At 48.3% G+C, this 15509-nt stretch overlaps 1 protein-coding gene and 1 pseudogene across 1 annotated transcript; one reads left to right on the top strand and one right to left on the bottom strand.

Moving 5' to 3' along the window:
• The first annotated feature begins 8144 nt into the window (after positions 1–8144).
• Positions 8145–9104, top strand: LOC123346732 (annotated as a pseudogene).
• A 5041-nt stretch (positions 9105–14145) lies between these two features.
• LOC123346733 (olfactory receptor 14A16-like) lies at positions 14146–15105 on the bottom strand. The gene has a single exon (XM_044984201.1). It carries the CDS (start codon positions 15103–15105, stop codon positions 14146–14148), a length of 960 nt encoding a protein of 319 aa, XP_044840136.1.
• Between the last annotated feature and the right edge of the window lie 404 nt (positions 15106–15509).

Raw genomic sequence — 15509 nt, forward strand, 5'->3', positions numbered from 1 at the left:
CCATACCTGTTCTGCCTCTTCCCCTATTTCCCCCCAGTCCCCTGTCACTCACTATCACATCCCCCTTCGTAGTGCACCACCCTTCCCCGCCACTCCACCTAGCTCCCATTCCTCTCCAACTGACTCACCACCCCATTTATCTCCCACTTTAATCACCCCTCTGTTGCTACCCCCCAAACTCCTTGTTAGGGGAGCTTTTGACAACTAGCAAAATGCCTAGGCCACTGCCAGTAGCTGGAATCCTGATTATCTTGCTCATTGCTAAAAGCAGCTCAGGGGTTGAGTGACCACAAGATGTGAGCATGAGCCTGCATCATTCCTGGTAAGCTCTCTTTTGAAATTGCTGATGTTTGCGTCTTAGAAAAACAGGAAGTCTGGCTATAGTTTTGATTGCTATTATGTGGAAATACCGCTGCAAGGCTAACAGCTCAAAATTGCTTGCTAATGCTTTTTTTGGGTGTGACTTTTTAACACCTTCTTCTTGCTTAATGGTTGGTTTTGATTGGTAAGCTATATAACACTTTTAAGAAAAAGAAGGGGACAAGATCGGGGTTAAGTGAACTCTGCTGTGAACCCAACTCGAGTTCCCCAGCAGCAGACAGAAGGCTGACCACTGTAAATCTGTCACTGGACACTTGAGGTCCACTCCAGACCTTGGGGTAACTACAGTCTGGGGTGATCCAAGGTAACCTGTTGCTTGTGTGTGTACATGCTGGAGACTAAATAAAGTAAAAGCTTTAAGTGAAAGCACTCTTGTTTGCACTGTTTATATCAACCACTTATCAGATGGGTGTGCTGTGTCCCCATTGATATATTTCCTGACATTGCCTTATAAGGAGTAAAGTTACTGAGAGCTTTGGGTTCAGAAAACCGGCGGGTAACACTCTCTCCCGTTGTTCCCCCGCATCCTCTCTACCCAGCAGGAATGTGCATGTGTAACCTATTTTCATTTCAAAAATAGTTTAAGCACCTTCCAAATTTTCTGCTGTGCTCGGGTGACATTTCCAAAAATTAAAAACCCCTGGACAGAGGCAGATGCCACCTTCTTTTAGTTTCAGACTTTGGCCCACTATTAGCGTCAACCTCAGTGCCCGAGTGGGGCTCAGGTTTGATGGCCAGACCATTCCTCCTTCAGAAGTTTAGGCCTGTGATCCAGAGGTAGCGTTCAACCAGCTCATGCTCTCTCGATGCACATGCACTCTGTAATCTGTTTAGCACCATACCAACCACTTCAAAGGCTGACGTGCCTCACTGGAGAGCTACACACTATGGCTAATCATATTGTAACTTGATTTCCCACAAAGGGCTGGTATCTGGCCTGCACTCTGGTGCAGTAACCATCAACCACTGGAGAACCTGCTGCTGTGAGGATCTGAGCCCCGGTTTGAGCTCTCTGTGTGTGGAAAAAAAATCAGCACAAAAATACCCTAACTTTGAGAAAAGTTAGAAGTAACTCCATTGCAGTCAATGGGACTGACGCGACCCACACTTAGTCAGGAGTAATTCAATGGGGCTGACTCCCCTCTCAGCCCAGGGTAACTTAGTGGAGTTGTGATGCAGTACAGCTGGTCTAAGGAAGAGGAGATTCAGGCCTTTTGACTCTATCCCCCACCATGTCCTCCATCCACTGAACCCATCTTACCCTAGTCCCTGAGTATCTCCCTCCCTCTGTCTCACACAGCCCAGACCCCCCAAACAAACACCCACAGCCCCTAATCCCCTCATTCCCCACTCATAACCTTCCACCCCACAGACACTTCCAGCCCTTGTCTGTTGAGGTTTCCCCCTCCCACCGGCCAGAGCCAATTTCCCCACCCAGAGTTTGTGACTCAACTTCCTCAGAGATCCTTACTTAACCTCTCTGTCCATCAGTCCCCTCCTCTGCTCAGCCCCATTCCCCTGGCATGGCCTCAGTCCCAGGGAACAGCCTCCCACCCCTGCTTCCTTCCATCTCCCTCCAAACACCAGCCCAGTCTCTCCTCCATCTCCCCATTGGCAAACTCAGGCCACAACTTTCTTCCTTCCCCACTCTCCTCCTTCCTCTGCCTGGACCAGCTCCGCTTTTCTGAACAGTGACTCCAGGGTGGGCTCCGCCCATCCCTGCCCAATACACAGTTAAGCTGGGGAACAAGGTATCACTCAGACAAAGCACCCAGCAAAGTGAATCATTGACAGGGATCACAAGAACCTTCACATTTACATCAGATCAGAGAATGAATTAAACCACCATGATGCAGGTCTCCAGCCAGCCACTAACTCACAGGGAACTTCCCTGACACAGAGGTCAGGGAAGAATTGTTCACTGGGAGGCACTGCCCCTCCCTCTACAGCAGCTGGTGCTGGTCCCTCCAGGAGTCACTGCTCTGAGAAGGGCTTTTCCCAGGAGAACGTGGAAAGAGGCACTTTTAGTCCCATAAAACTCTGCTGACTCTCAGGGCTGGATTCATACACTTCAGGGCCATGCATGGGGCTCTGCCCCCTTGACCCTGTACCCCACATGGAGTGACAGTGGTGGGGGCCCCTCAAAGAGAGCCTGAGACAGTGGCATGGGACCCCCTGCTCCCTCCCAGGAGATCATTAGGTCAGCCAGGGTCTGCAGCACTTGGGTTTGCTGCTCGAGACAGGGCCGGCTCTAGGGCTTTTGCTAACCCAAGTGGCAAAAAAAAAAATACAAAAATCTGTGATCGCAGTCGGCGGCAGCTCCACCATGTCGCTTTCTTCTTCAGCGGCAATTTGGTGGCTCTGAGAGGGACCGAGGGACCCGCCACTGAATTGCTGCTGAAGAGCCCAAAGTGCCACCTCTTCCCCTTGGCCGCCCCAAGCACCTGCTTGTTCAGCTGGGGCCTGGAGCCGTCCCTGGCCTGAGAAGGCCCATTGTGTCCTGAGGCATCTCCCTCTCCTTTTCCTGCTGGGATTCCTGGGCCATTCTCCTGTTCACTCCGCCTTTCTCCATGCCATCTGCCATGTCGGCACTCCAGGCCCTCTGTTTGTGGTCCACTGCAGCACTGGCTTGCAGGATCTCACTGAACATGTCCTCCCTTGTCCTCTGCTTTCACCTCCTCAACAGGGTTAGGACTTCTGTGAGTGCAGAAGGGGCACACCTCAAAGGCCACCATGCTGGAAGCTGCTGATAAAAGAGACAGGTGTATCGTTTACAGTCACGATGGAAATGGAAAGGTAAGTTTCAAAACTACCTTCCCTTATTCCCATCAACACTTTTAAAATGACCTGCTTCGTGACACTGGCAGCTTTGGAGTACCTTGGTACCACACTGCTTTCCAGCTCCAGCCATGCGGAGGAGTTTGGCCTACCAGGGTGGTGGGGGGGAGGATTTTCCATTGCCTGAAGCTATAATATTTCAGGCCCCATTCCAGGGCTATGATTCTAGGGAACGGCACTGATTATTGGCACTATTTGCCACAGGCAGTAGTAGAGTGAGCACCTTCTCAAAAGGCAAAAGTGGGACACAAGCATGAGCCCAGCCCCCTCCATGGCCCTGCCCCTTCTCTTCCCTTGAGCCCCCACCCCCTGCTCCTCCTCTTCCCCCGAGGCCTGCAGCTGCACACAACAATGGACAGCTCCTAGGTGGTCAATCAGGAAAAGGCATTTCAGAAGTATGCAGGAGTTTTAAAAGGGTGTGTGACTTCTGGTCTCCGCGAGCCCGAGGCAGTTGAGTTCACCATTGTGACCAGCAGAGTCATTGTTGCATGGAATGGGGCATTGTGGGACAGCTGCTGGAGGACTGTTAGGGTTGACACAGGTCATGCACTGTCTACACTCATGCAACATCAACCTCTGTAGGTCGACCATGGCTCAATGCCACTCAGGGAGGCGTTTTTACTGCATCATCTTCACGGGGTGCTTACATCAGCCAGAAACAAAAGTGTAGACACGGGCACAAATAGATCGATGCAAGTTGACTTATGTCGACCTTACTTTCTAGTGTAGACCAGGCCTTAGATGCACCCATGATACACAGAACCCTCCACTCAGGGGCGGTGCTGTGTATTTTGCCGCCCCAAGCATGCAATCAGGCTGCCTTCGGTGGCATGCCTGCGGGAGGTCCGCTGTGAAGGCGGATTCAGTGTACTTGCTGCCGAATTGCTGCCAAAGCCGCAGGACCAGGGGACCTCCCACAGGCATGCCGCCGAAGGCAGCCTGACTGCCGCCCTTATGGCGACCGGCAGGCTGTCCCCTGGGGCTTGCCGCCCCAGGTACGTGCTTGGTGCACTAGTGTCTGGAGCCGCCCCTGCCTCCACTCAGCTGCTGAATAACCCTGTCGGCACCTAAGTTTCTGCCTCAGGCAGGCACCCAGATGCCTAGCTCACTGCTAAGCCCCAGAAGGAACCTCAAAGCAGGTGAAGTTGGACGTTTCCCCACCAAGCTCACCTGCAGGGCCCGATCCGGTAGGTGTCCTGAGAGCACACATCACTCCACCCAAAACAGCTGGTGGGGTGGGGAGGCAAAAGTCACCTTCAAGCCATTGGTTAAGGCACTCAGCTGGGATATGAGAGTAGCCACTTCAAGTCCCCCGTCTGCCTCAGGAGAAGGGGCGTGAATACGTATCTGGGCTATGGGATAGCCTGACATGAGGCTCCCTCCAGCTCTCCTGCTGCAGCCGTTTGACTCTGCATCCATAATTAAACATGCCTTGGTCCGGAGGGAATGTGGGACCCACTCCACAGCCCAGTGGTGGGGGCATCCCGCTGAGGGGGGAACACCTGTTCAAACCCTGCTCATACCACAGAGAGGAAGGAGTTGAGCTGGGGTCTCCATGGGACATCTCAAACTCCTGGCCTAGTCCTTTGTCCTACTCCCATGGGTGCAGTCCTTTCTTTCCCTCCCCCTCCCACCCCTTGACCATCTGCTATGCGGTTGAGTATGTCCCACCTACAATCTTGCAAGAAACAGCTTAGACGCCTGACTCCAGAAGGGCTTCCAGCAGTGAATAGCAAGAAGAGCTAGGCACCTCCTTTCTGCCTGGACTTAAGCGCAAAACTCTCTGCTAGAACACATCCCTCTCCTTGGCATTTGCTACTGGCCGGCTTAGGCAGCTCCACACCTTGTGTGCTGGCTGTGTGCATCCCCCCTCAGGCATCTTCCTCTTCCCAGGCATTGTATGGAGAGCTGGGGCACCAAACGGAGGATCTGTGGTTTCCCCTGTGTGGCAGGTCACCTAAAAGTTAGGCACTGCAATACAGGGCATTGCAATGGCTAAGTGGATCTCCACCCACTAGGACATCCTTCCACCCCATGTGGTTATAAATCCTCTCCATCCTCATTCGTGAACCTCCTATGACTGCTTCTGCCCCTCATAATGGAGAAGCTGCAAGCAACAGGTAAGGCTTGACAAAAGGGGTATTTATTTCCTATGATAGCCATTGGCTGTCAAAAAAAGACACCTGATGACAAAGACCTCTGATAACTTTACTGTTAATGAGCACTAGGGGCAGGAAAGGGTGGGGACAGGGAAGTGGCAGCTATACTGTATAATGGGCACTAAGGGCAACAGAGGGTAGGCTGAGAAGGAGTTGCTATATCTGATGAACAGGGTCCCAGGGAGTGACTCACCAACCGCCCTTAGAGAACAGACTTGGATAAATCTTCTACCCACAGCGCCAAATCTTTGCTGCCAGAGAAGCCCGGAGTTAGCCACACAGCTCACAGGCAGCGAGCAAGAGGTCTGAGTTTATTGATATTCAGTCTCACTGAGAACAGTGAAAGGGTCGTTTGGTTACCTAACATTTGGCATCCAGATCCTACTGTGATAGGGGCATCAGAGGTAGATAGATAGATAGATTGATAGATAGATAGATAGATTGATAGATAGATAGATGAACTTCAGTGTTTCCTTTCCAGCAGTACCTTGATGTTGAGAAAGAAACAGTTTGAGCTGGAATAAAGCCACACTTCTCAGCTCAGTAAGTTGACTGTTGTCATTAAATATCTGGGATTTTTAAGGGGTTGAATTTAGCCATATAAATGTGAGTGACAATGTCCACTTTTTACTGTGAGTTCAATCAGCTTGGTATAGCTAATTCCATGGCACCCAGGGGCAAACTCATTTTGCTTAATTTTTATCTTTTTTGCATAATAGGGAACATGGGATATGAGTGGAGACCTTGGGTCCAGTTTCTGCACTGCAAGTGTCTTGCCCTGTAATTTTGGGCAAGGGACTTAACATCCATGGCTTTCTGGTTCCCCATTTGTGGAAAGGGTGGAAATCAGGAACAAATTCACTAAATTCAGTGGGATTTGGCTGTCGTCCGTGAGGTCAGAATCAGGTCTTCTAGACTCTCTTAGACACTTGGGGCCCGATTTTTAAAGATGCCTAGCAGGATTCTGAGATGAACCTAGGCACATACAAACTATTGAAATCAATGGCTGTTAAGTATCTAGATGCTTTTGAAAATCCCACTGGGCACCTAAACACCTTTAAAATCCTGACCCTTCATTCTTGATCCACTGTGTGATCCAGTTGCAGGAAGAGATTAGCTCCAATTAGAGCTGGCCAGGAATTTTTCAACTGTTTTTTTTTTGTCGGAAAACACCAATTGTTCAAACCAAACCGTTTGGCTAAAATGTACCAGTTTCAATGAGATGTCCGTCAGGAAGGCATCTTTATACTTTTGAAAATCCGACCCAATGCTTAAACACCTTTAACAATCTGGCCATCTATGGGGTAAGGCAGCAGCTGAGCGGGGGATTTGTGTCTGTGGGGCATAAATGTTGGACTGAGGTGCCTTAAAATGGCATTTAGGTGCCTAAGCTCCTTTGTGAATCAAGACCTTAGTCAGCAAAGTGACCGGACAGTCCTTAAAATAAACACAAGCAGCAAGTCTGTTGAATAAAAAGATGCCATTAAAGTAGCACCTCATGAACCTGTACTGTAAACCTTGTAATTACATGGTCATGGGCGGCGAGTTCTATGAGCCTATGGTGTGGACCACCATTCACCGCTGGCAGGACAGGGAAGCTGAGTGGTTTCCTGCCTGCTCCCTCCACATGGCTGCCGGCCCCTCCCTGCAGCCCCTGGACGGGTGGGTCTGTGTCCTGCCCCAAGTGCCCCTGGAGATAATGGGAAGCATGGGGGCAGTGCCTGGGGGTAGCAGCGCATGGAGACTCCTGGCCTGCCCTGCCTAGGAGCCCCAGGTAAGCGCTGCAACTCCCCACCCCGTCCCAGATGCTGCACCCCCTCCCATCCCCAAGCTCCCTCCCAGAGCCTGCACCCAGCCCAGAGCCTGTACCCCTCACCCCCTCCTGCATCCCCAGCCCCTGTCCCAGCCCATAGCCTGCACACAGCACCCAAACTCCATCCCAGAGCCTGCACCCCCACCCCCTTCCCACACCCCCTCTCCTGTCCCCAAACTCCCTCCCAGAGCCGGCACCCCTCACCCTCACCCCTTGTCCCAGCCCAGAGCATACAGCCAAACTCCATTTCAGAGCCTGCACTCCCATCCCTCCACACACCCTCCCATCCCCAAACTCCATTCCAGAGCCTGCACCTTACCCCTAGCCCAGAGCCTGCACCCAAACTCAGTCCCAGAGCCTGTACCCCTCATCCCCGCTTGCACCCCCCAGCCCCTTTCCCAGACTGGAGCCTTCACACAGCACTCAAACTCCATCCCAAAGCCTGCACTCCCACCCCTCCATACTCCCTCCACAGCCTGCATACCTCACCCCCTCCTGCACCCCCACCTCCTGCCACAGCCCAGCACCTGCACCCAGCACCCAAACTCCATTCCAGGGCCTGCACCCCAGATCCCCTCCTCCACACAAACTCCCTCCCAGAGTCCATGTCTCACCTATCCTGCACCCCACTCTCCTGACTCAGCCCAGGGCCTGCACCCCAGACCACCTCCCCAACCCAAACTCCCTCCCAGAGACTTAGGCAGGTGGTGGGGGCGTGGAGTTTCGGGGGGCAGAGCATAGGGGGTGGGTTCTGGTTACCGCCAAAAATTCTACAAACCTGCCACCCCTGTACATGGTGATGGAGAAGAAAAGGAAGAGTCTTGTTATTTTCCTGAGCTGCAATATATGCCCTGCAGCATAATATGTAAAACCAGTCTCTATCTACCTTCTGTTTCTTGTTCCATGACCATTTCCCATTGGCCTTCCCTCTGCAGTGTATAGCTACACAAGAAATGTCCAACAGAACTACCGTGACTGAGTTCCTTCTCTTGGGATTCTCTGATGTGCGGGAACAGCAGATTTTACACTTCCTGGTGTTTCTAGTGATTTACCTGGCAGCCGTGGTGGGGAATCTTCTCATCATCACAGTCGTAGCCCTCGACCACCACCTTCACACCCCTATGTACTTTTTCCTGGGCAACTTATCCTTCCTAGACCTTTGCTACATCTCAGTCACCATTCCCAAGTCCATGGCTGACTCCCTAACCAACAACAGACTCATCTCTTTCTCTGGATGTGTCACCCAAGTCCTTTTGGTTGTAACTTTTGCAGTAGCAGAACTGGCCTTTCTCACAGTGATGGCATATGACCGCTACATTGCAATCTGCCACCCTCTGAATTACAGGGTTACTATGAACAGAGGCGCATGTGCCCAGATGGCAGCTGGCTCATGGATTAGCAGCATGATCTCCTCTTTACTACACACAGCTAATACTTTTAGGTTACATTTCTGTGAGTCCAATGTTATCGCTCAGTTTTTCTGTGATATCCCACAGTTGCTAAAGATCTCTTGCTCTGATACACATGCTAATGTAATAGTCAGGACTGCCCTTGGATCACTTCTAGATGTGGTCTGCTTTGTATTGATAATTGTGTCCTACATTCACATCTTCTCCACGGTGATGAGAATCTCCTCTGAGCAAGGCAGGTAGAAAGCCTTCTCCACCTGCATCCCTCACCTGGTTGCTTTTTGTTTATTTATCAGTACAGCATCATTTGCGTACATGAGGCCCAGGTCAATGTCTTCAACATCTCTGGACCTGACGGCTGCTGTATTGTATTCTGTGGTGCCACCACTAATGAATCCAATCATTTACAGTCTACGAAACAAAGAGCTAAAAAGTTCGCTGTGGAAAATGATAGGTAGGACATTTTTTCCCAACAAAAGCAAATTCCTCACACTGAACTCTTAACGTCCGACTGGAATAAAGTATTCCCAAGATCTACCTTATTGAATGGGCCAGGCTGACTTTGTATGAGGACCAGCCTATGTTCATGTTAGGGTTAGAACTTGGTGTTTTGCATTTTCTGATTTTGGCTGAAAGATTATAAAATTTGAAAGAAATATGGGGGGAAATATTTAAAGCTTCTAAGTGTCCCAGGAACCAAAGTCCCATTTTCAAGTAAGACTCAGGCACTTCTGAAAATTTTACTCTTGGATGCTCAAATCCCGATGAGTTTTTGATAGAATGTGTGAGTCTAATTATCTTTTGGCCCCTTTGAAAATCCAAGGAAGCAAGTTAATTGCAAATTTTTCCTTTTTTATTTTAAAATATCCATTTTAAATGAACTTTTTTTATTTCAAAATGTCATTTCCAAATAAAAACAATGATTTTTTTTTCATTTCAAAATGCTAATTGCAATTTTTTTTAAAATGAAATGTTTTGAATGGGCATTTTAAGTCAAACTGACAATTCATAATGATTATTTTCAGTGTTGCTTTGTAGTCGTGTTGGTCCCAGGATATGAGAGAGACAATGTGGGTGAGTTAGTATCTTTTATTGTACCAACTTCTGTTGGTGGACGAGAGAAGTTTCTGAGCAACCTGAAGAAGAACTGTGTGGCTTGAAAGCTTGTCTTTTGCACCAACAGAAGTTGGTCTAATTCATAATGACATTTTTTATTTGTAGCTGACATGTTTAAATGGAAGAATTTTCTTTGGAATGTCAAAGCTTTTCATTTTGGTTAAAAAAAAATCAGCATTTTTGGTTTTGACATTTCCCGATCAAGTTTTTCAGAACTTTTTATTCTGTGAAAATGTTTGATATTTCTACTCAGAAAACCTAGCTAAGATGAAAACAAATATCAAAATACCAGAATTTCTCACAAATGTTTCTGTTTTCCAACCAGCTGTAAACCCCAGGCTTTGATGTTAATGGAGTAGGGCTGTCAGGGCTTCCAAGCTCCCTACCTTTAAGCTGGGAGCCTGAGATTCCTGGAATAAGCTCCCAGGGTCCATAGCTCTAGGTCAGGGATTCTCAAACTGGGGGTCGGGACCCTCAGGGGGTCATGAGGTTATTATGTTGGGGGGCATGAGCTGGCAGCCTCCACACCAAACCCCACTTTGCCTCCAGGATTTATAATAGTGTTAAAGATATAAAAAAGTGTTTTTAATTTATAAGGGTGGTCGCATTCAGAGACTTGCTCTGTGAAAACGGGCACCAGTACAAAAGTTGGAGAATCACTGCTCTAGGGTAATTTCAGCTTGCAGACTGCAGCTGGAATTCTGGGACCTGGTGTGTCAGATACTTTAGACCCCTCCACTGATGAATGGGGCAGAGGGAAGAATCAGCATTGACAACTTTGACTGAGAAAGGATGTAGTGCCAGCGTCCATGTCATCAGGCAGGTCAGCACCTAAGTCCAGGCTGCAGGGACGCCCCGATCTCTGTTTGAAATACACAGCTATTTTTATTCTCATGCCCCAAATAAAATAAGTGAATGGCATAAGTCCCATTAGTTTGAATGGGAGCATGATCAAGTCCTGAGTCATGTAATTAACATATACAGTGTGGGCAAGGCACGGGGATGGGACCAGGAGGGACCCTTCTAAGGGATGAGAGAGGAGCGCAGCCCCAGATCTATAAGGGGACTCACAAGATGCAATGCTGAGAATTACAGCAACTAACTTTCAGGTGCCTAGAAAATCATTGAGGAATAATGGTATCCAAAAAGCCTGAGTTAGGACCCCTGGCTCACACAATGAACTGGGAGAGACAGACCCCTAAGAATAGGACCCACAAAAGCAAGCATGCTAGGTAGAAAGATGCCTAAACTAGCCAACAGGAGATGCTGACAAGAAGGGTGTTTGCTAATCCTTGCCCCTTATAAGGCACCTCACAACCTAAGTCCAGGTTGCAGGGATGCCCTTATCTCTGTTTGAGAACCACAGCTGGGAGCCCCTCTCCTGGAGTCAGCTGGCTAAGGCACCTAAGCCATTTTCTGCCAGAAGGAATCAGGCCAGGGGAAGCCTCCCTTTTTGCCTTTAGCCAGTGGATAGGGCACATCCTGGGATGTGGAACAGCCCAGTTCAAGTCCCCTCTGCCTCATCAGGAGACGGGATTTGAACAGGGCTCTGCCGCCCCTTAGCTGTGTGGCTTAGCCATGGGACGAGGGGAGACTCTGACACACTGGTCTCTGCAGCAGGGCTGTCTGCAGCTGACTATGCACGTCACTGCCGGAAAAACAAGATGGGACAACGTCTGTTCTCTGACGGCTTCCAGGACTCACCCCCGGGAGCTCTGCCCAGCTCAGACCAAGGCTTCTCTGCCCTGTGAGTTTCTGCAGTGTCGGCAAACTGAAGGGAAAGCAAAGACGCAAAAGCAGCAAGGCTGAGTAGGCTGAACTCAGTGGCTGGAGGCAGGAATCCCTAGGTGCTAGCCCCATTCATGCAGAGAAGACACACATTTTTTCCTATTCATTGAGCTCTTGCAAGCTCCTTCAGCACAGGGGGATCACTGAACACCTCAATTATCTCATGGAATTTTTTGATTTTGTGAGCGAGAATTTTACATTGGAAAGCCATTCCAGTGGAAAATTCCCAACCAGCTCTCCCCAGAAGATATGGAGAGCCTATGGATTCCAATGGGAACAAGACTGGCACACTGCTGGGATATAGCATCTAGGCTTAATCAGTGTGAGAGAAGAAACATTCCCCTTAACAGGAACGCATCCACATGAAAGAAAAGCAGAGATGGACCCAAACCAAGACTCTAAACCATGTTGGGATCCCAGATTCCTCAAAGTTCAAGAGAGGAGCTTTGGGATCTGAGGTACCGGATTTGCCCTATCATTACAAAACTCACCACTAGCTGGATGAGCAGATAATGTCCCCAATGCTGGTTGGCACAATCTCTGTGGAGAGGCAGGTCATGAATGGGTCCTGGAGACTGAACTCTCCTTTGCACCGTCCAGATGGGCATCATAGGTCGGATCTGGCCTATTCATCCTTCAGAAGACTGCCCAGTTGGAGACCATTAGCAATAGTTCATATGGGTAAAAATCATGAAATCAATTGGAGTTAGGCACATTTGAGGATCCCACTAGGCATCTATATTAATATTTAGGTGCCTAAATACTTTTAACATTTGCCCTTTAGTGATTTTCAACATTTCACTCCTCATCTCCTCTGTTGCCCAGCAGAGGTTTATATCAGAACATGACATCATTCCTCAGGACATCTTATCAGGCACAATCTCTTCCCATTCCATGTCCCCATGGGCAGTGGGTATAACAGACCAGGGGAGGCTAAGTCTCCTCTGGTGCAGCTGCCGACTACCTGCAGTCAGACACCTGGGCCATGGTGGGCCTCTCCCTGTCTCTGCTCGGCCTCTTCTCTGAGGCCCCCACCACCAGCCGCTGCCTGGCTGCAGTGATCCTCCCTGCCCCTCCACTCCCCTTCTCCGGAGGTCCCTGCTCGCCATGTGCGTCCCTCCTCTCCTTCACCCCTCTCCCCTGCAAGACCCCTCCTCCCGCAACTCTTGCAGCCATGGAACTCTCATGATGTACCACAGTGACTCAGGAAGAAGGAATCCTATGGTGTAGATGTTGTCCAGCCAGACAACCTGTTCATAGAGGAGAACAGGGGTTTGAAGCACATAAATTGCAACTCCCAAGAGATACAGCAGTGCTATTTCCAAATAGAAATTTACATTTTCAGCTGAAAGTTGGGGAGAGGGGTTGTTTGTCATAAAGTCAAAATTTTCTACAGAAAAAAAAACATATTTTCTGCCCAGACATAGTCAAAAGGGACTCATTGTTCAATGGATAGAATGGGGGAATGGATGGAAGTGCAACTACCTCCCCTATGGAGGGTTAGAATGAGATGGAACTGGGATGTAAATAAGGCAATCTGCAGGCCAAAGCCAGGTTCTCCCCAAGGGCCCCTTTACCCGCCTCAGTTCTTTCTCCTGATGTGTGGAGAGGTCAGCAGCCCGCTCCTTGTAAAGTCAAAGTGAGAATGGTGTTAGTGTAAAAGCCTGGGGTTTATAGCTGGTTGGAAAACAGAAACTTCTGTGATAAATGCTGGTATTTTCATATTTGTTTTCATCTTAGATAGGATTGATAAGTAGAAATATCAAACGTTTTCACAGAACGAAAAGTTCTCAAAAGCTTGTTTGGGAAATGTCAAAACCAAAACCACTGATTTTTTTTTAACCAAAATGAAAAGCTTTGACATTCCAATGAAAAATCTTTCATTTAGAAATGTCAGCTGCAAATGAAAAAATGTCATTATGAATTAGACCAACTTCTCTTGGTTCAAAAGACAAGCTTTCAAGCTACACAGTCCTTCTTCAGGTTGCTCAGAAACTTCTCTCTTCCACCAACAGAAGTTGGTACAATAAAAGATACTACCTCACACACATTGTCTCTCTCATATTCTGGGACCAAAACGGCTACAAAACAATATTGAAAATAATCATTATGAATTGTCAGTTTGACTTAAAATGACATTAAAATGATATTTTAAGTCAAAGTGCCCATTCAAAACATTTCATTTTTATTTTTAAATGGAGTTAGCATTTTGAAATGAAAAAAAATCATTGTTTTTATTTGGAAATGACTTTTTGAAATTAAAAAGTTCTTTTAAAATGGATATTCCAAAATAGGATATGGAAAAATTGCAATTAGCTTTTCCTGGGATTTTCAAAGGGGCCAAAAGATAATTAGACTCACACATTCTATCAAAAACTCATTGGGATTTGAGCACCCAAGAGTAAAATTTTCAGAAGTGCCTGAGTCTTACTTGAAAATGGGACTTTGGCTCCTGGGACACTTAGATGCTTTAAATATTTCCCCCCATATTTCTTTCAAATTTTAAAATCTTTCAGCCAAAATCAGAAAATGCAAAACACCAAGTTCTAACCCTAACATGAACATAGGCTGGTCCCCATACAGAGTCAGCCTGGCCCATTCCATAAGGTAGAGCATGGGCACACTTCATTCCAGTCGGACGCTAAGAGTTCAGTGTGAGGAATTTGCTTTTGTTGGGAAAAAATATCCTGCCTATCATTTTCCACAGCGAACTTTTTATCTCTTTGTTTCTTAGACTGTAAATGATTGGATTCATTAGTGGTGGCACCACAGAATACAATACAGCAACCATTAGATCCAGAGATGTTGAAGACATTGACCTGGGCCTCATGTACGTAAATGATGCTGTACTGATAAATAAACAAAAAACAACCAGGTGAGGGATGCAGGTGGAAAAGGCTTTGTACCTGCCCTGCTCAGAGGTGATTCTCATCACCGTGGAGAAGATGTGAATGTAGGACACAATTATCAATACAAAGCAGACCACATCTAGAAGTGATCCAAGGGCAGTCCTGACTATTACATTAGCATGCGTATCAGAGCAAGAGATCTTTAGCAACTGTGGGATATCACAGAAAAACTGAGCGATAACATTGGACCCACAGAAATGTAACCTAAAAGTATTAGTTGTGTGTAATACAGAGCACATCATGCTGCTAATCCATGAGCCAGCTGCCATCTGGGCACACGCTCCTCTGTTCATAGTCACCCTGTAATGCAGAGGGTGGCAGATTGCAATGTAGCGGTCATATGCCATCACCGTGAGAAAGGCCAGCTCGGCTACTGCAAAAGTTACAACCAAAAAGACTTGGGTGACACATCCAGAGAAAGAGATGAGTCTGTTGTTGGTTAGGGAGTCAGCCATGGACTTGGGGACTGTTACTGAGATGTAGCAGAGGTCTAGGAAGGATAAGTTGCCCAGGAAAAAGTACATAGGGGTGTGAAGGTTGTGGTCAAGGGCTACGACTGTGATGATGAGAAGATTCCCCACCACGGCTGCCAGATAAATCACTAGAAACACCAGGAAGTGTAAAATCTGCTGTTCCCGCACATCAGAGAATCCCAGAAGAAGGAACTCAGTCACGGTAGTTCTGTTGGACATTTCTTGTGTAGCTATACACTGCATAGGGAAGGCCAATGGGAAATGGTCGTGGAACGAGAAACAGAAGTTAGATAGAGCCTGGCTTTACATATTATGCTGCAGGGCATATATTGCAGCTCAGGAAAATAACAAGACTCTTCCTTTTCTTCTCCATCACCATGTACAGGGGTGGCAGGTTTGTAGAAATTTTGGTGGTGCCCAGAACCCACCCCCCAAGCTCTGCCCCCCCCCAAACTCCAGCCCCTCACCTGCCTAAGGCTCTGGGAGGGAGTTTGGGTCGGGGAAGGAGGTCTGCGGTGCAAGCCCTGGGTTGGGGCAGGAGAGTGGGGTGCAGGATGGGTGAGAGGTTGGTCACTGGGAGGGAGTTTGTGTGGGGGAGGGGGTCTGGAGTGCAGGCTCTGGGA

This window comes from Mauremys mutica, chromosome 12 (assembly GCF_020497125.1).
Source record: "Mauremys mutica isolate MM-2020 ecotype Southern chromosome 12, ASM2049712v1, whole genome shotgun sequence".
In the NCBI taxonomy this organism is placed as follows: domain Eukaryota; kingdom Metazoa; phylum Chordata; order Testudines; family Geoemydidae; genus Mauremys; species Mauremys mutica.

Coding starts and splice junctions, on each gene's coding strand:
- LOC123346733 (XM_044984201.1), bottom strand. CDS start 15,105: ATGTCCAACAGAACTACCGTGACTGAGTTCCTTCTTCTGGGATTCTCT.